At 32.9% G+C, this 23,075-nt stretch overlaps 1 protein-coding gene across 6 annotated transcripts in view; it reads right to left on the bottom strand.

The window, feature by feature from the left end:
* Positions 1 to 595: 595 nt before the first annotated feature.
* The window catches only part of Mef2 (myocyte enhancer factor 2), a 69,025-nt gene continuing 46,545 nt past the window's right edge, over positions 596 to 23,075 (bottom strand). For 4 of the 6 annotated variants that reach the window (XM_070309047.1, XM_070309049.1, XM_070309050.1 and 1 more), the window contains exons 2-8: positions 9,885 to 10,001; positions 9,198 to 9,401; positions 8,045 to 8,203; positions 6,923 to 7,058; positions 6,570 to 6,826; positions 5,943 to 6,130; positions 596 to 5,112 (exon numbers count right to left, since the gene is read on the bottom strand). In XM_070309047.1, coding sequence (XP_070165148.1) covers positions 4,659 to 5,112; positions 5,943 to 6,130; positions 6,570 to 6,826; positions 6,923 to 7,058; positions 8,045 to 8,203; positions 9,198 to 9,401; positions 9,885 to 9,938 — 1,452 coding nt within the window. In that variant the 5' untranslated portion in view covers positions 9,939 to 10,001 and the 3' untranslated portion in view covers positions 596 to 4,658. The remainder of the gene's footprint in view (positions 5,113 to 5,942; positions 6,131 to 6,569; positions 6,827 to 6,922; positions 7,059 to 8,044; positions 8,204 to 9,197; positions 9,402 to 9,884; positions 10,002 to 23,075) is intronic. The other 2 variants (XM_070309052.1, XM_070309051.1) reach the window with 2 other exon arrangements.

Raw genomic sequence — 23,075 nt, 5'->3', positions numbered from 1 at the left:
ACGTAAAATCGGTATTCCCTTAATTAATCAGTTATGATGGCACTATATGAATTACTTTCCTTTATTCTCGCAATTATCAGCTAACATAACGCACGACTATAATATTGTGTGTATATGTCATTATTCTCTATTACATAATATTATATAATAGTTTTTATACATATATATCCATATATGCATACATTCGGTGTATGCACAATGCAAATCTGTTTTGTGTATGTGTGTAAATGTGTGTGTTATGTATGCGTAAATATACATACAGTTTCGGTTAAAATTTATACATTGTACAATGCGTAACTCGTCTTGAAATTAATCGCAATAGTACGATACGCAATTTGAGAAATTGTTAAACACAACTTCTCTCTTTTAAACTGTATTATACAAATACGTGTGTATATGCTACATATAATGTTTAAAGTATGTCTCCCCTCTCCCTTCTTTTCTTCTGGTCATACATACTTTATCTGTTTACAGAGTGCATTTCAAAACTAAGTGAAAAAAAAGATCAATGTGATAACAATATGTTAAAAAATATATATGTAAAAGATCCTATAACTTTTGGTGTGATCGTGTACGTATCAAACAGGCTATACCATTTTCGTGTATAGTTTCAAAATGCACAAATACAGATAGTAACAGTAAAATGATGTTATTGTTATGATGTTTAAAAATGTGATGCTACTTGGCATTACAGATATGTCCAGTACTAAAATTTGTATTAAACTCTTAATTGTATATATATATATATATATATATATATATATATATATATATATATATTTATTTATTTATTTATTTGTGGTGACAACAGTTGTGGCTAGTACATATACATTTTATATTTTATTTTGCTACATTATTATAGTGATCTCTGGTACTTGTGCCATGTGCATTGCAATTCGATTATTTGCGAACATTCGCCTAAAGCCTATGATGGCCTTGCCCCAAAACAATCTTAGCTTACGTTGCAATATAAAACGTCTAATCATCCGTAGATCTCGTTTATCTTATGCGTATGGCTCCTCTAACGATGGTCCATTTCGTTCACAGCATTCCAACAATTTCAATAGTCTCTGAGTTTTTAACTACAATAATTATCATTATTTTTTTTACGTATTGAATATCCGTCGAAATCTTGAGGCACAACTATACGATCATAATTCACGGTACTAACTAAAGAGTATTTAGAATATACAATGTAAACGATCATAATTTTTTGTAAATAATACATATCACATAAATTAGCACAATTTTATAAATAAACAATGCTTTGAATTATTCCCCTTCTCCCCTCCAAATAAACTAAGTGAAAAGAGAGAAACTTACTTAGAAAAATACAACTTCTTGAATCACCGGGATATGAAATTCTTTTAGAATGACTAATAAATTTCTCTTTCATTATATGTTCCAAATGACTTTAAAATAGTCCCCAAATACTTGTAGGTCAAATATAATCACACGGTTTTTAATCTTCATTCTATTCTGCAATGCTGATAACAATTTATCTTTTGTCATTAGTTGTGCCAATCAAGACGAATACATCTTTAATTACATCAACGTATTTTTTTCTCACAGATATATATAACTTACATGTATTCCATATTAAAAATATACATTGAAGTGTACGTACACATGTACTTAACGTACATTTAACAAATTGTCTATTCTTACAGGTTTCGCTATGTATCATCTTATTACTGTATGTTATGGTAAAATAGATCAGATAGCACATATATAAACCTTGCATATAAAGTACTGCTCACACTTTTCACATCACACTGCGATTGTTATACAAGTGTTGACATTGGAACACCCAAATGATCTTATTGTTAGATGGACTATTATGCAGAAAGATGATGTCAGTTTCAATATCACAATAGGGCATTTCAGAGAAAGGATTAACAAGTTCTGGATTCTGTGTAGCGTTCCGTCAAGCTAATTTGAATTATCTGTGTGAGATAAATATAGAGGTATTTTAATATTAAATGCGATATGCCGATACAAAACTGAAATTTTAATGATTTCTTTATCTTTATATCCAGAGTTAAAAGAAAACATCACAATATAGACAATATAATATTCCTGATAAAACGTTAAGAAATGGCCTCCCATTTAATGTATCAATCAAATGCATATCATTTAAATATAATATTAAATTTCAAAATATAAATTTATTTGCAAGCGTTTGATGCGAATTAATTATATATGATTATCTTTTCTGTAATATATATGAATAGAATATATTACAATTAAATATCAATTAAATATAATAAATTTTTTCAATAGGAAAAGTTTAGTAACTAGTGGAGACATTAATATATATGTATATATATGTGTGTATATATATATATATATCTTTAATACATTAATTTTCACTTCTTTGTTATGAAAAATAACAATTTCTTTATATTTTTATTTGATAAAAAAGTGTTGGCTAAGAGATTGCACTTTGTGATCATTTTAAAAATTCGTGATTAAAATTAGTAACTATACGCATTACATTTTCCGCATATTGATTGTTCGTACAGTCATATGAAACATTTATAATATGCGTTAATAAACAAAATGAATATATCTCGAGGGTTATATGTATATCACTGTACAACCTTCGATTACAATATAGAGGTTGCCTTCCCACACTATTTGTCAAAAAGTCACATTATAAAGCTTACAACATCATATATCATTTTCTCATATTATATATATATATTGCGCTTAAGTAGAGCTTATTATTTTCAAGACTTTATTAACAAATTATACTGCATATATGATTTGGGAAAGCATCCTAACAGGAGGGCCACAAATGGTGCCAGGCACTATTCATTCATATACCTGCGTATTCCATTAGTATGTTAATTACAATAATTTATCAAACACAACTCTCGAGAAAGAGAGAGCAATTCTCACCAGGATACATCCTGAGATTGTGAAACATACATTGAAACCGTCTTAACACATTTTCATTTCACTGATTTTAGGAAGAAGGTAATTCTATATCATTACACAATTGCAACCCTGTTTTGCCAAATATTTTTTAAGTGTATATTTAATACAGTTGTATTAGCCGAAAAGCTGTCGAGTTTTTATAATATCGAAAAGAATAATCCCTTCTATAATAAATTCTTGTATATCACAGAACAAATTTGTGTACGATAAAAAATTTCTATTTTCTTAAACAAATCGTTCCATATTCTATGTATGGTTAATTTTTTCTGAAAAACTTTAATTGTGTATATTTAAGAAACTACAAGTTATACATAAAACTGATCAAATATACAAAAAGCAGTATTTTTGTAGATGTAATTTCGGTTTCTTTAAAAATTTACGATTAAAGTTATTAATATTAGTATCACTCAATTCTTCTTACAGTAAGTTTTGTTTAATCACACTTTTAGTACATGGCATATATCTGTGGTATATAAACTCTCATTTACACATTTTTAGGCTTCAAGGGTTGCAAAGTTCTTACAAGCTTTCTTCCTCCACAATTTTTTTTTATACAAATGTGCAAAATACTTGTGGAAAATGTATATAACGTGTGTATATATATGTGTAAAAAAATACACACACACACACACACATGTATATATATATGTATGTATGTATGTATGTATGTATGTATGTGTATATTTTTTTTTATTAATCAACACTATATATAATATGCCTATCTATCTATCTCACATTACTACATAACTCAATATATATTAATTTCGAATCTTGTTCTATAGAATATCATGAATAATTTGAGTACAGCAGCCGATTTCCGCATGTTTGGGAAGTTAGCCATAGACCGTTAATAAGTTCACATCAGCAATAAAATTAATTAATCGATTAGTCCAAAAAATAAAGATTCAAATATGAAATAAAATATGAAATTATTTATCGATATAAATTCTATGATCAAATAAAAAAAAAAAGGAAGAGAGAGTTTGCTGTATTAAGCATATCTTCGTCAAAGACAAACTAATTATTCTCAAAGATAAATGATTATTGCATAAATATCTTTGCAAGATCATATATTAACGGATTATGGCATATATTCTGACTACTATACCATAAAAAACAACAACGAATTGCAATGGTAAAAGTTTTCTGGTCTTTATAAATCTTACACTACGTGTAGATTTCTTCACAAGCTCTTTTAGACTCTCTCAGAATTACACTTTCAGAAATTTCACAATTGGGTACTGTATTATTTCCTAAAATATATATACTGTTTTCCTTCGCATAGATTTTCATATGACACAAGCATCGTTGGACACAATGCCATATCGCGAAAGTTATTACGGATTTTATGACATATATACAAACAACACTTCATATTATATACATGAAAATATATATATATGTATCTATCATATATATAATATATATAAAGTTTCAACATTATGGCACCGTATTTTCTTTTTTTTTCTTCTTCAAATAAATGTATATTTTGTGTATGTCGGCTTCAAAATATAAACAGATTTTTCCACTCCGCGCTAGTTACGGCGGGGAAACATACCAACCTCACAGCTATCGTTATCGCGATAGTACACGTGTCTCAAAGACGTTTTAAAAGGAGTTTGTTTTTAATTATACTGGAACTCACAAGCACTATATATGTCGTTATACGTCGAGGAGGTATCAAACAACTGATGAGTGCAACAATTCGATCGACATTAAGTCGCCCAACCCTCCGTGATTCTCGAGCGTTTCATGAGCGGTCCGTTCTCGTAGTCTGAACTATTTCCTCCGTTTCCGCCGCCACCGCTAGAATGGTTCGTTCTAATGTCACCAACCGTACCACTACCCGGGGACGGTAGATTTGTCGGCGTTATGCTACCCGAATGGGACGGAGGTGGATTACTACTCGGTCTGCTTGATACTAGGTTCAGTGTCTGAGGGCCTCCCGGATGAGACACGTGATGCGGCGGTGGACCGGTACTGGACGAAGGACCGATGTTCAAGCTCGTATGATGTAGACTGCTGGCATTGCTAGGTCCGCCATTGGATCCGCTATTACCTCCGTGCGGATCTCTGGGTGGACTTATCGGTTCACTTTTTATTTTTACGGGTAAAGGCGATGTGGATGGTGGTGGTGTACTGCTTGATACGGCTAGGTGAGGAAGACCACTGTAATGTCGAAAAAATTTTGTAATACTAAGAAAAGAAGATACATACATAAATGGTTAAAAATTGAAAAGGAAAGTATGCGAATGCTCTTGTAATATAATAATGTAATCGAGCAAGAAGCTGTAATTATTTTCGATTTTGTCTTCTAATACTGCATTTACTTGTGACATTGTTGATTAAGTGTAAATAAAAATTACTCAAATCATGATGCAAATCATGAAAATGTACTTTTGATAAGATGTATGTATTGCGACATAATAGTTTGTAACTTAATTAAGCAAACAACATAAATATTTATAAACAATAATGACATTCACAATGTAATATGACATGCTAAATACTATTGCAACCGAAAAAAACTATAGCGCTCCAGTGGTCAAAATTTTATTATTCTCTATTCGTAATAGATAGAATAAAGTGCACAAATATTATTTCGTATTAAGTAATATATACATATGTGAATTAAAAATAAATAAACAAAGAGAAGAAAAAAAAATAGATTATATAATATATATAAGAATTATGAAAATAATAATGAGAAAAGCTAATATTGAATCTAAATTTGTTGAATCTATTTGTTGTAATATATAATCTATATTTAAATATGCATAATATTTTATATACATATTGTGTATGCTTAATCTTTAAAATCAACATCATGTAGTTAAATCTTTAATGTTTCTTAAAATCTTAAATCTTTAACATGTAGCTTAATCTTTAAAATCAACAACTAGTATGAAGAAAATAACTATATAATAATATTAAAAGCATATTATACCAATTGGATATGTAGCTTTCTTTCATAACAATAATTATGAAATATGATTTACCTGATGCTGGACATGGTGGCTGCCGAATACATTGATAAGTCATCAACGTACCTCTGATGAGACCAAGTTGCAAGGCTCCCGAGATCCGAGGAGTAATCTGTTGGTCCAAAACTAGAGTATCCGGGTGGTACTGTTGGTGTTTGTAACGCTACTACCGGTGTATTCAATGCGGACTGCGTATGAGCATTCTGAAAGTAAATAAATGCGCAATTTATCGTAAACTTAAAAATTTAGCTAATACATATAATTTTTCTTATTTTAAAAACATCATTGATAAGAAATAAAAATAAGAACTTCTTTCTTTAATTGCATTTCTTTTAAAATCTAATTCTCAACTTAATGCTGTTTTAAACTGGACAAACACCCTTTTAACTTATAAATGCAAAAAAATTGAATGATTACGAAACAAAGGGTGAAATATGAACTTCTTAAAAATCAAACAGATTACTTTTGCTGTTTGAAAATCTTTTAATTTTAGTACTAGAACGCTAATCGTATGTGCTAAAATTAAGAAATTTTCAAAAAGTAGAGTCGATCAATTTGTGACTTCCGAAAAATTCATATTACGATCAAGCAATTATTATTTATTTAACACTTGTTTAAAACCAATAATAGTAAAACAATTACATCGTAATTAGTGTCTTCAGAGAGAGATTGTGTGAGCGGTGTCGGTATAACTACTCGAAGGTTAGCCCTGTGAGGATGGGGCGGTGGTGGCGGTGGCGGGGGCTGTGGCGAATGCCTAGATGGATTGCTGCCTTTATTTCCGCTACTTCCACCGACCCCAAGCGCAGGCGAATGTCCTGGACTAGGCGAATTACCCAATGGTGACGCTGACGGAGGATAGCCGTTGCTCATCTCCAGTATTCCTCCCGGAGGATACACTATACAGCGATGAATTGAACACGTTAGACGCAAATTTGACACGAAAACGTCAGGAATTTGCTCCCTTTCGGCTTTCTGTCTCTAATTAAAGTTACCTGAATCCGTCTCGGACGATGACGGACGTGGAGAGATGCTGGTATGTGCCATCTGTGGACTAGATCCAAGTAGAGATTCGCCGTAATTGTTCACTGGTACAGATACTGGTAGCGTGTAACTCGATTGTCCGATTGTCTGCAATCACAATCGATACAATGCAAATTAATAATATCTGCAGCAAAGATAGATACAAGCACTACTGGGCAATTTATAGCAAATCTCTAATTTGATAATGCATACGTTTTGCTACAACTTTATGAAACATAATGATATATATATATATATATATATATATATATATATATATATATATATATATATATATATAGACACATATACACACATATAAATTACATATAAATTCATATCTAATTCTTCTCATGTACAGCATATAAAATCAAAATATTATATAAAAACAATTGTATAAGTCAAGCAATTAAATAATATTAAATAATAAATAAAAACAATTTTTATATTTAATATATTGAGATATATATATATATATATATATAATATGTTTTTAAACTTTTGAATACATATTACATGTGTATACTTTAAAATAATAAAGTGTTTAATAATTACTTTAATGTCTACTGCACACGCACATACAAACTTTTCATACTGAGTTGGAAAAAGATACATTCTCTTAAATCATATGTCTTATTTTTCTCTAGAAAAATGAATACAAAAATAAGTGCAAATCGCATTTAGAAAAATTGATCTGTATCTTTTATATGATAATAAGATTTTAAATAAATGATATATTCACATGTCAGTCATTTTGACAAAGATGAATTTAAGGTATTAATTTGTTTGAATAATCTTGATATAAATGGACGGAATCATACATAAATAATATATTTTTAAATATTTTTGATGCGACATTTTTAGCGACACTTGACGCGGCTTGAAAATCATTATATAAAAAGATCCAAGTACTATTTATATCCTTCTTTTGTAAAAATATGAAAATATTGAACACATATAGGTCGTTCGTCAACATACGCAACGTGAGTTTTATATATATATATTGTAGTAAATATATAATAAAAAAGAGAGAGAAAAAATAACTTTTGCATAGATATAAATTTGCCGACTGACATTTGAAACTTGATATTTACCCTGCTGCCATTGTGTTGGTGCCTCTGCATCATCATCTGAAATTCTTCGTCGATCTTCGTGTATTTGGCCTCGGTGCGCGGGGTAAGATTGTATTCGATTGCGTCAGGTTCCGGGCTCTCCGGAGACATGGCACCCTTATGCTCCTTCTTGTTGAGCGCCTGCAAGTGTCAGCAGACAGGTTCACGTGACCACACCGCCCGAGGGCACTCAACCTTCACATGCACATTAATTTAACACCAAGCACGCGTGTGTATGTGTGCGCGTGCGCTTTTTACTCTATACCCGGTTTACCCAACGCAATTATGTTCGTGCATGAAAGAGGGAAAAAGAAAAAAAAAAAAAACGAGATCGCATCTCGCTCCCCCATCAAAACGAGACTGTATTCAACAAATGTAATACGCGCAAGATGCATGACTATTTAAAACGTCGGTAATTCCTTATAAGATCTATTTACATGTAAAAAATCGGAGATTAAATTTAAAAAATGTATATGCAAAGAAACTCGTTTTAAGAAAACTGTTTGGTTGTTTAACATTATTTTAACTATGTGAAATAGCGAATTAATTTGTATGCACGAATAAATCTGCCATGAAGTATAGTAACTAACTACAATAATTAATATTTTTTTCAGAACATTGCGTATTTTACATTTTTTCTCGATTGCTGATTTAAAAAAAATATTTTGATATCCAATAGAATAAATTATAAATCTTAAATCAAAGTATATAAATATATAAATCATTCATAAATATGTATAAAATTGATCTTATTGTCTACTTGTACTCCTATATCTTTGAAATTTAAATCAGATTCCTCGAGAGAATTCTTTAAAAAATTTGCACACACAAGAATCTATAAACCAAATATATATTTATATATTAATATATTTTGATAGAATTGACAATCTTTTCAGTTCTAGTTTTATTCAAACACTTAATATACATATCTTGTATATTCGATATCGCTGTATATCTATGACCTTGGCATATTTGGAACCATATGCATAAGGTATACATTTCCTTAATCGGGATTTTAACGAAAAAACTTTTGATGCGAAAAATTAGCGATGGATGTTTTTTGGCGAGGATTCGATTCATGTTGGCGCGCATCCTCATTTCATCCTGAGAATCCGTAACGGATAAATGGACTCACCTCGATGATATTCTTGTTGGTGAGGGACTCGTGGGGTTCGTTGTACTCGGTGTACTTGAGGAGAACCTTGTCCATGTCGGTGCTCGCATACTGGTACAGCTTGTTGCTCGAACTGAAGATAATCAGCGCAATCTCGCAGTCGCACAATACCGATAATTCGTACGCTTTCTTCATCACGCCGAATTTCCTCTTGTTAAAGGTCACCTGTCGCACATAAAGGAGAGAGGGACGCATCGAAGGTGAACTTCAGCGAGATCTTAAGCCTTAAGCTATTAAGATTATTAAAGAGGTAGATTGAATGCGGCTAATACCTCACATTCGTGATAATTAATTGATTCCTCGTCGGTTTAGTTACCTAATCAGTTACGTTACATAAGATTGTATCAATAATTATGTGAAAATCCATCAAGTGTGTATATATTTATTTTAAGTCTAGAAAATATATATTGTGATATAATATAATTATGTACATTTTATTCAAGTAATCTGTTATTTATAAATTGTCATTATTTCACGTAGGAAAGCAAGAAATGTATTAAAAAATCTATTTACAATATTGATATATATGCGATATTTGAAATCCTTTTGATATTTTTTTATAAAGATCAAACGCAAAAGATTTTTAAATTGCAAATAATAACATTAACTTAAACTATATATAAATGAAGAGCCATTGTCTAGAATTACCTGACGATTTCGTTCGTCCGTGATACGTGAAATCTGAATCTTTTTTCGACCCATTGTGGCACCACGTCTTGGATAAGAGGCAAGTCTTCAAAATTACTGGATGGAATCTTAAGAACACTGTAACATAAAAAGAACATTCGTTGAGAATTTGAAATTAAAAAGCTTTAATTTACAATAAACTATATTTATAAATTAAAGCTTTTACTTTCTCGTGTGTAATTTTTCTGCCATATTCATAAAGCAGAGAATATAATATCATAACAATACATCGGAGAAGTAATACGTTATATACGTCGTCAAGTTTAATTTAAATGCACTTTTTATTTTAAAGATCTGCACGAGCATTTTTTTTTGTTTGAAGGAAAAAATTATACATCAACCGATAGAGACACTTTGTTTTATTATTATTTGTAAAAACAAATCTCGCTCGCGGTTTCTGAATTTAACGCGTTTCACCCATAACGCTCGCGTTATGGGTAAGCGCGATAATAGACAAACATGACAGTACGGAGAGCGACAGAACTGGACCGCGCTTTAAAACCTAATATTCAATGGAAACTCTCTCGCGCGCGTGTCACTTTCATATATCGATTCCGGTGCCGTGCGTACGAGAGAACAAGTTCGCAAAGCGCCGCGTGTGCTTCAGAGCCCATGGACCGGCGAACAAAGTGTCGAATCGTTTACCACTGCGAGATTGCGGCTTTCAAGCGGAATAAAAGGGAACGATGTCATGCGCGACGTTGCGTTGTGTGTACGCGTGTGTGAGAGAATGTGTTTTTCAATTGGAATTGATAATTGAGCACTACTGAGAGGCGAGCTAATTCGTGGTGCAAACTGTAAATTTTTAATTAACATAATGTAAAAGTCGGACTAAAAAAAACGTAACATCTTTTTATTCCGCGGTAAACATACACAGATGCAAGCATGCTTGAAAGAGAGAGAACATTTATCTTGGTTTTTGAAAAAAAAAAGAAAGAAAGAAAAAAAAACCTCGCTCTATAAGAAAATCAGTTTTAGCGAGATAATAATTAAGGTCAGATATTGTAGAAAAAATTCTTAAGATAAGAATAGATTTTTACAAAGAAGGAGACGTCTCAAGTACCGAGGAAGATACAAGTTCTTCTCGCATACCATACTGTGTATGAAGTATTTGAGCAAAAAGAAATTTGCGTAAAACTCGCTTTTGAAAAATAATTCTTTTTCTAAGCAGTTTAATTTTAGTTACTTTCCTTAACATTCCTCTTCGTGTTAAAATATATTAGTCGCTATACGTTTAATGTTAATTTTTAACCTAACAATAAATATACAATAAATTAATCGTTTACTTATTGTGTTAATATAAAAAATATTATTGTTAATGAACTTGTAAAACTTGAATAAAACTTGATTACTCTGATCTATAAATTGTACGTTCTTGTAAGTATCATTTCTTTTTTGCTATTTGACATCAAATTGTCAGTTGCGTCAATTTTCGATGGATTATATAAAAAACGAGATTTGACATTAATTTTGCAATACGTTCTCTAAAATCGCAATGATACAGGTAATCGAGAATATTGATAAATGAGAAGGCACGGCTCTGCGATATATTATATAATACTATAAATACGAGACTAATTTGATATACTGTATAAAATTAGCTACAAGTGCGATCGAATTAAATGTGTCAAGCCCACAAATAAATCACTAGTGTTTCGAGGGGAAAGGGAACTGATTTAAGTCGGTGAGTGTTTTTAAGAGTGAAAAATAAAATCTGGATCAATGAATTCGCGCATCACGAATATAAATTGCAATATCAATTCTTTAACTTGGCGTGCATCTCTTTTTCTTTTTTTGGGATATTTTTTAGATTTTAAAAATTAATTTTAATTTCGATTAAAATTCTTTTCAGCATGTATTTATCTTATCGAAGAATTAAAAAGTGAAATATTTATATATCAGGACTTTTTAGAGATATTATAAATAAATATTAAATAGAGTTAAATATAAAAAAAAAATATTGAAGTCTCATTAATCGTTTGCCTTTCTAACCTCAGATAAAACATTTTACAGATACGCATATAAAAACATTATTCCGAGATAACGAGATAATTGCAAAACTAACAATAAACAACACGAAACAGATAAATAGAATATTCCCAGAAAAATAGAAGCTAGACTTAGATCAGTATTTCTTGTGAATCTGATGCCAAATCTCTTCTGAAGAAAAAATTTCGAAACTTCCAATCTAAGTTTTAAATCAAAATAATTTCTTATGTTAAAATCTCCTTCGAATTAACGTTATTTATTCGCTTATTCTGAAGCTTTATTCATAAAGAGCCCATTATCAATTTCTTATATTTTTGCTTAAAATAAAAAAATTGACGTGTCTTATTTTTTTGTATTTAAAAGATAGAAAAAAACAAGTGGAGTTGTGCAAATTAGACACTTGCACATTGTTTCCTCATCATTTTATTTTACAAAGCTTAAGCTGCTTTAAGGATGCGGTTTTTTCAATTTTTGCTTCCTAGAGGTAGCTTCGTGAACGAAATAAAAAGATAAAGAAGCAATATGCTATTTTCTAATTTACACACTTTTTTTTATTTTTATATAATCGTTATATATTATACATTTCAAAAGATTTAACCTGACATCTCAAAATTTGCGAAAGTTACAATGTATACAGAGATTTCTAAAAAAAATTAAAAATTTTATAAAAAATGAACCTTTTCATCGATTCTCACCAAATTCAATACCAATCATCCTTGACTGATACTCTATCCATGTAAAAAAATTTAACCCGACATGTCAAAAATTGCGGAAGTTAGAGGTTGTACAATATATTGCGTACATACACACATACACATACACATACACACGCACACATACAGACATTTTTTAGGAATATGATTTTTCGACGTTTTGGAACATTCTAAACACATTAGTATAGAAAACTCGAAAAAAAATTTTGTCACGAAAACAAAGCTTCCTCTATGAGGAAGCAATACGTATTAAAAAGCTTCTTTCTTTCGTTTAGTAATTAACGCGAACTAAGCCCGAAAGGCAACGAAAGAGCCCACCAGAGGCAACGCGTGTATCGTCTCGCGGTGGCAGCACATCGAATAAAAAAAAATAAAAAATAAAAAATAAAAAAAAAACACTTATCTTTTCTCCCGCGACGGGGAAAACGATACGGCGGTGCGTGAGAGAAATGATCCAGCGAGGCGAAGAGTTTCGTGAGGGAGCAACCGGCGCGAAAACTCGGCGCGCTAATCGCGATGATTCACCGTGCGTTATGTATTAAAATTGCTTTTGTTTTGCCTATGGCAAGTGCTAGCGAAATGAATTGAAATATTTGTCGCGTCTACAATTTTACTATCAACGATTGACGCGACAAACGCGCGACGTTCGTTCACCCTTGACACGCACGGATATTAATCATTTGCGAATGGCGTAAGGATTGCACGCATGCATGAACCTTGTATTTTTTCCGAAAAAGAAGAAAAATTTTTTATCTATGCCGCTATCACATTTATTAACAAACGATCGTATATATTACGTCAATATTAACACGGTTTTGATGAAACGTGAAATATTAAAATATCAGAGTCAACAGGGCTATACAGAGATATCGCATTTTAAAAATAAAAATGGCTAAAATGTGGAACGGTAGAGCTAATGAAATTGATTTAATGCGTTATGAAATAACTTGATATTTAATATCAAAGATATGTGGATTTTAGGATAAAAGATAAAAAGTGGGATGTGAACTCGATTCTGTTCTTATAAATGATTAAAATGGAAGATAAACAGCGCATGGGTCGAAATTTTTAATTAAAACGTTGGAAAAAACGGCGGCATTTAAGTACATTTATGTGTTAAAAGAATTCTATTAATATCTTTTAAATAATTTTATCAGAATTTATACGCGAATAATAAAACATTCACAATTTATCGCGAGGAGGAATATTTCGAAGAGAGTAAATAACCGCAATTTTATATATTACAAATGAAATAAAATAGATCTTTCTTTCTACAAAGTTCGTAAAGCATCGATGCTTAAGTAATTAAAGTAATTAAAGGAGCCTCTGTATTCGTATATGCAGCATGCTACAATCAGCAGTGACGTCAGCTAAGAAATAGAAAGCGATTCCTTTATCTCTTGCAAACATATGCCGTATTGAAGCAGATAGCGTTAATTGCTTCGATCCATCGCTAACGCGGTGAAAATGTAACGGTGAAATGCGATTCCTTCCCCTCTGTCTCTCCAACCCCCGAGAGAAAAGCTCGTAGGCGCCTTATATATTCGATGATTTATAATATTGTACTTGGCCGACGCAATTCCTCGATTTTATATCTCTATTCAATTTCGTTGCAGAATTTCAAGAATTCATGTTACAATCAGCCATTATTGTGTAAAAATGGATTAATTCACAGAGAATTAGAAAAAAAGATATACCAATAATATGAAATTTTACACCCTATAAATTCAATTTCTTACTCAAAGCTCTACTTTGTGGAATGATTTATTATTTGTAAAATATTATCCGACGATATCCTCCTACAATTTTTGCAGCCATAATAAATATATATGTGAGAAAATATATTATATATATATATATATATATATATATTGGATGATTGCATAAATTCGTGCCCGATTTTCATAGATGGCATTAAGTTGCTGCATGGCGGAGTTCTATTGTTTTCGTATGGTAATTGTTGCTTACACCGAATAGATGACGTTGTCTTATGTCAATTTAGCGTCAGACATTGTTCAGATAAGTTCATTTGTGCATAAGAGAAATCATTAAAAATGGAGAACGAAAGGTGCATTTGCGGCATGTAATGCTATATGAATTTCGGAAAGGCGTGAGTGTTGGGATTGCACAAAAAAATATTCAAAGCGTTTATTTGGACCGCGCTCCTGCTCTCCGAACAGTCAAAAAGTGGTTTGGCAGATTTCGAAATGGTGATTTCAACATGGAGGATCAACCCCGCTCTGGACGGCCTTCTGGCATCGATGATGACATTGTGCATGCCTTAGTGGAAAGAAACCCAAGGATTACAACTGAGGATATTGCTGAGAGGCTGAACATCGATAATTCAACCGCTTTTCGTCATTTAAAAAAGCTTGGATACATTTCCAAGCTTGATACGTGGGTGCCGCATCTCCTGACTGAAAGGAATAAGCTGCAGGAAAACTGCAGGAGTTGCAATGGGAAATTCTGCAGCACCCGCCATATTCTCCAGATATTGCGCCTTCAGATTTTTATCCGTTCCGGTCTTTGCAGAATAGTTTAAATGGCAAGAATCTCAATTCCGAGGAAGCTGTCGAAAACCACCTTACAAACTTTTTTCAAGAAAAACCAAGTTCTTTCTTCGAAAATGGAGTCGACAAGCTTATAGATCGTTGGAAAACCATTGTAGAAAAGAATGGAGACTATATAATTGATTAATAAAAGTGTTATCTCTAAAATATAATCTATTGAAGTTTATATTTAAATCATATATATATATATATGAAAATCCATATTTTCTCATATCGCGCGTGTCTCTCGACGAAGAAGAGAATTATTACTCCAGTGCCATTACCGTGTCCTGAACACGTAAAACACGGTACCTACTGTGTCCTAAATGCGTAATACACGATCGATGCGGCAGGTACATTCGACACATCGCCCGAAACTTTCTCTCTTTTAATAGTTAAAAAGACTTTCCTTGTGTCCCGTTTGAAACGGATGGCATCATCACAATGATGCACTAACAATGACGCACAAAAGTGCGAAATAAAATTTGAGAAGATCCCGCGAAGTGTATATAATCACACTATATGAAACGACGAAATTCAAAGTCCGAAGTTTATTGAAACGAGATCATTGTAGTCTTTTTTTTTTTTTACGTCACAAATGTATTTTATTTTCAATTCAAATAGAACGATTAGCATTTCAAATATTGAGCGCTTGAATATAAGAATAATCGAAAATACTAAATTTGAAGATTTCCGCTATTTTTCATGCTTAACTATTCGCGTATTATTCTACACGTGACAGAAACATATGAAATTTATAAGAATTCATATTTTATAAATATTGTATATTTACTGCACTATCGATGCAGTGAATATATTTTTGACGAATAATAAAAATATATTTTGACAAAACGAGACTTCTCTCTTTCTTGTGACATTCAAAATACATGTGAAATGAATATTCGAGAATTAAAGGCAAGACAATTCTGTGATATAACGTAGAGATTCGACATATTATCTCATTGTGCAACTTACCGCCCGATAAAGTTATTCAGTTGGCAATGTTGCGGCTCAAGAATTTTATCTCTATTGATACGAATGAGTCGCGACGAAGGTCAGGCGCGCCGGTGAAAGGATTTTTTTTTTTTTAATTGTGAAAAATATAACTATTCGCGAGACTGGAAAGATACTATAAAATATAGCGTATGTATTTGTAATTTAGTTGCTAAATGATGTTACTATGCAAACGGCCGAGATGACGATGCGAGTACATAATGTAGCTGTTGATAACAGCAAAATATGTTAGGCCTACGTTGAATAGCATTTTTTTTCGTTCACATTTTTTCCAGACACTTTAAAAATCCTTTTAAAAGCTTAATAAAATATTATTCGTAAAGGAGGATCAAAATAATAGCAATTTAAAATCAAAGAGCGATAAAATTGTAATATCGAGATATAATCCTTGTGTATGAAAATTTAGAAATTACAAGAGTTATTTATATTTATAATTCGCATAATGTATATATCTTGGAAGCAATTTAATTCAAGCTCAAATACATATGAAATAAGTTTCATCTTTTGCAAGCGGAGTCATGAGTATCAGATTCGTTTGCTAGCTCAACAATTCCGCAATGAATATAATAAGAGAGTTTCAATAAAGATTATAACGATATATATTCTCCCATTCATCTACAAAATCCTTGATACTAATGGAATCTCGCGTGTCTTTACATAAAAGACTAATTAATAACGCCGATTGTTTGATTCGACGTTTCACACATACATTCATCTTTTTCCTGCATTATTAATAATTACCCGTATGTATACTCTTCATCTCTTTGTATGAATGAGAAGCAAAACGATTATTTTATAAACAATATATTTCAAGTATAAAATACAGCGTATCTGTGACTTATATTCCGCGTGCGAGAAGCTAAGTCAGCTTTTATTCATACGTAGCGCTATATGTATACGCGCCATTTGAGTGCTTTGCGGCATGCGATGCAACGGTTGAAGTGATACGCGGTGACGAAGGGAAAAAAAAGCTCTCGATGGAGGGGGATTCGATTATACGGGGTGTTCCACCACCACCACCACGTTCGTTCGCCGTCAGCGATCTGCGTCAGCGGATCGATTTCTCCGCGGAGCGGCCGGCTTCGACAGCGGGATTTGAGAAACGACGGAGAACGATAATCCGGGATGATCACAGTACGGTCGGTCGGTCGGTCGGTCGGTCGGGGATTACACGCCCTAAAGTTTTCCCGTCGGTTGAGCGACGAAGAGAGAAGGGTTGTGCGCCGGTAACGCGAACAGGCGGCGCGTTAACAGGTTGCGACAAACAAGGAGTGGTCGTGGTGTACTCTTCAACCTTGCACAGGTGCTCCCTTTACCCCTACAGCGAGCTGTTCTGCTCCGCGAGAACCGTAGCCGTGTGTGTGTGTGTATATGTATATGTGGGGCAGCAGTACACATGCACACATATGCGCGTATTATACACAGAGCCAGTAATGTCTTGATGATAGAGAAGCACGATTAATCGAGGCGTGCGAACGGAAGCGAATAGCAGACAGAACGTTATTATAACTGACCGCCAATTCTGGAATTTTTATTTTCCGTATAATCGAGTCATGTTTTCCTTTGGCCCTGAGTAGCAGATCGATCGACTTTTATCGAACAACGGACGAGCATGTGATTAACATTGTAAGGCGCGATTCGTAAATATATGTATATATGAGCGAGAAAAATGTGATTTATATATATATATATATATATATATATATATATATATATATGTGCACATAATTTTTTTAATTTATTAAATCTTCGAAAAGAAATAAGATCATACGGTTGTAAAAATATCGATAAAATTTGATAACTAAACAAAATAACTACTATGTATGTTACACTTATAACATGCCTACATATTATTATTTTTTATATGATAAAATAGAATAATATTTATGATTCCACAAATTCAACTATTAAAGATATTCGTCAAGAAAAATATTACAATATTACAATGTTCGCCTCACGATATCGATCATTCTACACAAGAATCTTTTCATCATTAAAATAATTTTGTTAAAATGATCATTGTAAACCATTGTTAACCAAAATAATTCAAGAGTGAGAGCGATTCGACGAGGCAAAAATCATCGAACCGATTTTCGCTCGTATTTACGTAGCGTGGCGAAAATTTCGACCAACTCTAACGGTTCAATTATGGTGCCGGTAGCTTCGATGAAAAACTGTTTAAATATTAACAAAATTTGCATACGTTATCAGAGATCACGCAAAGGCTCGACGTATTATGCCTGTTCGCGCGTACTTGATCGTTCTACGACGTTATGTAAGAGAAAGATAGAGACGATGCACATGGTACGTGTGACAAAGCGCTCTTCGAGTCATCCCAGCGCTTGTTTCACGTACCTGTCATACATACGTTCGACATCACATAAACGTCATGATGCATATTCGACATGTAATTTTACATATAACGATCATGTCGTATGCGTAAAGCGTATACTCCGAGAGAGTTGTTTTTCTATAATATGTAAAGCTTCAAAAAGCTTAAAATAAACTAGATAAGCTAATCTCTGTTAATGTAAATAAATAAGAGGAGCGCTACATTTTTCATGATATACGTACGTAAAGACTGTTAAAAACTTATTTAAAATTTAAGAGAAAATTGAAATTTTTACAATCATTATTACATAGTATGATTAATATATACGTATTATGTACTTTTCAATTTAATTAAATAAAATCGCTTTTACTAGTACGTTTTCAATCATTGTAAAGTCATATTATTTTTATCGATATTTTGTCAATATATCGTCATTTTATATTATTAATCGTTATATATAAATTATAAATATTGATAAAAGTCGTACCGTTCATCATTTCACCGTATATTCATTTCATTCACACCGATCTTTGTTAAAGCAGATCGAAAGAAGGAAGGTAAATGTCACGATCGCGATTAGATCGCGGCATTCATGCCTGCGCGATTATGAAACGCGATCTTGATATGAGCCGCGATGTAAAATAAACCGCGACGAAAATAACGGGGTGGGGGAGGGGAGGGGGAAGGAGGAGGAGGAGGATAACGTGCCGCGTTAATTCGCGTAACGACACATCGCGTGTTCGGAATGAATGGGAAAAGTTTCAGTAAATATAGTCCCGTGAAGAGTGGGGGTGGAGTTAGAATTAGAACGGCGAGTTAAAGCCAGTGTTTTTACGTGTACACCCCGATTGCCAGACGTTATACATATACAGGGTAGAGGGAGAATTATCGGTCGCGAATCCCGATGTTTACGTTTCACAGCGTCCGATGATTGTCAGCGACTAGAAAAGAGTTCGCCGATTCTGACAATTGAATAGTACAAATAAAATGTACACATGTATATTAAAGAAAAGTTGATTATCAAATATTTATATTTTGAATATTATATTTAATATTTAAATATTTTATTTTGAAATAAAAAAAATTCAATGAGAATCTTCGAGTTAATTCGATACACGCGATTCTTTCAATTATTCTACAAATTTTGAAGAATAAAAAATGCGAATTACTCGCTCCTTTCCTCAATCAATTTACAACGTTAACCGTTTCTTCCCTTCATTGATTCGAGTTCCTATATAATTAATATTAATTGACACGTTAAAATTCTTTTTCATGTTCTTTATGTAAATCTAACTTGATAAAGTATTATTATACAGTGTTCATCGTTGATTATTAAATTGCGTATAAAATGTCGGATGATGACGGAATAATTTTAAATTAAAAATTTTCGAGAAGCTCTCGACATTCTTCTTCACATGAAGAAAGAGCTAATACAATTGCAGTTTTCTCTAATTTTCCAAAATAACAACAATTGGATTATTCATTTATGGGCGTATTTATAGATACAAAGACTATCCATGAGCAGCGAATGATTCGTCAAACAAATAAAATGGAAGCACGAATCCCGCGTTTTCGAGAGGTCGGAGATAATAATTTCTTAAATGACGCGCGCGCGCGCGCTGTCACCTCGGCGCGGAATCGACACGTGATCGATCGGCGTGTGTGTGTGTTTTGCTTTTTCTTAACCAGGGGCGAATAAATTATTACGCGCGCGCAAGTAGTGAATGAAAAACGACAATAGCGCTTGCTATATACTCTAGCCTCCGCTATCTTTACCGGTGATATAGACGGCGAAGAGAGATCTAGGAAAAGTCCGCTCGACGTGTCTCTCGCGATCGAATTCGGTTTATTATACAAGAGCGTACATCGCGCATATCGCTCGCGAGTGAGGGTCAGCGACCAGCTGGCTGAACTTATACCATCTTAGAGCTACGAGACACGATAAAATACGGGAATACACGACGGCATTAGGAATGAGGAATATAAGTGAGCATAATATTATAACTATATGGAATAAGGTAATACCGGGAATAAATTGTTGGATAATTTCGATGCGCAAGGTCGAGGGATACGGAGAGACAAACCGTCGATGATAGTTTCGTTGTGCAAAGTTGATTAGTGTATCGAAATAAGAGAGTTTTAAACTTGAAGGAGATATTATATATTTAAGAACACGAGACGTCAATCAAATACTAGTAATAGGCTGGCTAATTGCTCGGGCTAATTGTTCTCACCTTTCAAGCTTTTCAAAGTTTACAGTTTACAGCCCACGTATTGTACATAAATGTTGCATACAAATCCGTTAGTATCAGTGATCAGCGAATTGAAAAAAGCCGTGAATACAGTACGTTATTGAATATTATACGATATTATTAAATATTCTATAATATTGATAAAACGCTAGAAAAAATTCATCAATCGAGTAATAAGAATTTATAAATGCGAACACTTGTGACGAAAAGAATGTACGATACATATTTCTCGACACGGTTTTCTTCTCTTGTATATAACAACACAATTGTGTTAATACAATACCGTTTAAAATTCTCCGTATAATGTATTCGGTCTTCGCTTCAAAGTAAAAAATGACAAAATTATGAAGTTCTTATCAGCACGTGGAGCAGGTTCCGATCGAGCAGCCTGTATTTAATCATCGTGCGTTTCATTGGTGAAACTGGCGATGACAATGTCGCACGTGAAACTCATTTGCATCTCGTTACAATCGCGTCGATTAATAATCGGCCGATGGCGAAAGACGTGACTCGAGAGATTGAAGGAGCCTTGGCATTCGACGAAGAGAAATATTTGTATACCAATATACTGAGAGCGCGCGACGCGATAACACCCGTCTTCTTATCGTTTCCGAGCGATTGTCTTCGTAACCGAGCCGTCAATATCGAATTTAAAGGATTATCGCGCGAGATGCTGGGGTCGAGACGCACGATGAAACTCGAGAATATCCGTACAAAAAACAGGGAGCAACTCACATAAGAATCGCAGCAGCGTATGGTATACGTTTAAATATTAGCAGGAATTATTTGAAAAGAAAGTAATTACGTAATTGGTGTGAACGTAACTCTCTCATTCATATCTTCATCGATAAATTACACGTCAAATATCTCGATGACAGGGAAGTGACATGTGAGTGTCCTTGTTTGAAATGACGTATGTGAATACATGTTGTAAAGAGATTACAAATAAATATTATAGATAAATTTTAATAACACAAACATCGTGCATGTATCAGTAAAAATTATTATCTAATATAAAACTCGGATAGTAAGAAACTCGGGCGTAAATATTTCTAATCAGACGCTTATACCGCATCTCTTTTTGCTTCCGATTGAAATCGTAAAGTAATAAAATTTTATATATATATATATATATATATATATATATACCTTATTCTTTATATCTTATCCTTGTATATAGTTGATAGCTTCGTACATGGATGTGTGTGTGTGTGTGTATATGTGTAATATGCGCGCTCGCGACTCGACGGAATCTTCGCTCGACTATCAACTATGCCGGCTTGTTAGGATGTCGCTTTGTCGGATCGCTTATGCGTGCAAACTTGCGCAGATTCCGCACCGATGCTCGCGCACTAGATAGCGAACCGATCAAAACGATCATCGACGACGATTCATGGTATCTCTCGGGTGAAACTAATGTTCCGTAATAAAAGTTGAACATTTTTATATTGTATAAACTGCCAATACGAAATCTTTTATGTCAGAGATAACACATGACGGAAATAAATTTTAGAAATATATATTAGCATTTAGTAAACGTAAATATTATATATTTGCACGCAAAAGGATATCGATGAAGTTGCATTCTCGAAATTATGATTCATTTGTGTTACGTACGTTGGTTATATCGAATGATTACCATATTTTACGATCTTCGAGAACAAAATTGAATTATCGATTAAATTTAAATTGAATAATTAAAATTGATTCATATCTTGGGATAAAATATCAAAAAAAATTTTTTTTTTATATTTCCATTCCGAATAAAACAATATCGTGTACACGCGCGTTTTAAATTATCGAATATTGTTTGAAAGATCTGATAAAGTCTCGTCGCGGTTAATAGATTTAATTTATCACAGAGGCGTGATCCGCGGATTACACGGTGCGAGGATACCAGGCGTGCTCTTCTCTCTCTCGTGTGTTCTACGAAGGGAGGGCGTCTTTAATCGGAGCGAGAGAAGCGAGGAGCCGGGTCCCCATTATTTTCTCGGTCAACCTAACAAAGTCGATATATTAACGACAGGAGAGGGAAAAAAAAAAGAAAAAATAATTGGTGACCTAGCAATCGCTAGGGATGATAATCTTAAATAACATGCTATTGCGTAATTAATTTTTTTCGCTTCAACACATATGTAACGCGCTTCTTTAACCGTGTAATTTATAATTAAGATTTAAATGCTTCGTGAGAGGAATTTACTTTATGATTTTTTATGATAATCGAAGAAATAATTATAAAAATTTATTATACTTGTATATTGTTATCGCGATGCGATATAATAATTATATTCTCATACATTGTA

Source organism: Polyergus mexicanus, unplaced genomic scaffold, assembly GCF_030449975.1.
Source record: "Polyergus mexicanus isolate NDT 795.1 unplaced genomic scaffold, iyPolMexi1.0 SCAF_16, whole genome shotgun sequence".
In the NCBI taxonomy this organism is placed as follows: Eukaryota; Metazoa; Arthropoda; class Insecta; order Hymenoptera; family Formicidae; genus Polyergus; species Polyergus mexicanus.
Note: the sequence above shows the minus strand (reverse complement) of the source record. Positions and strands in the feature narration are given on the sequence as shown.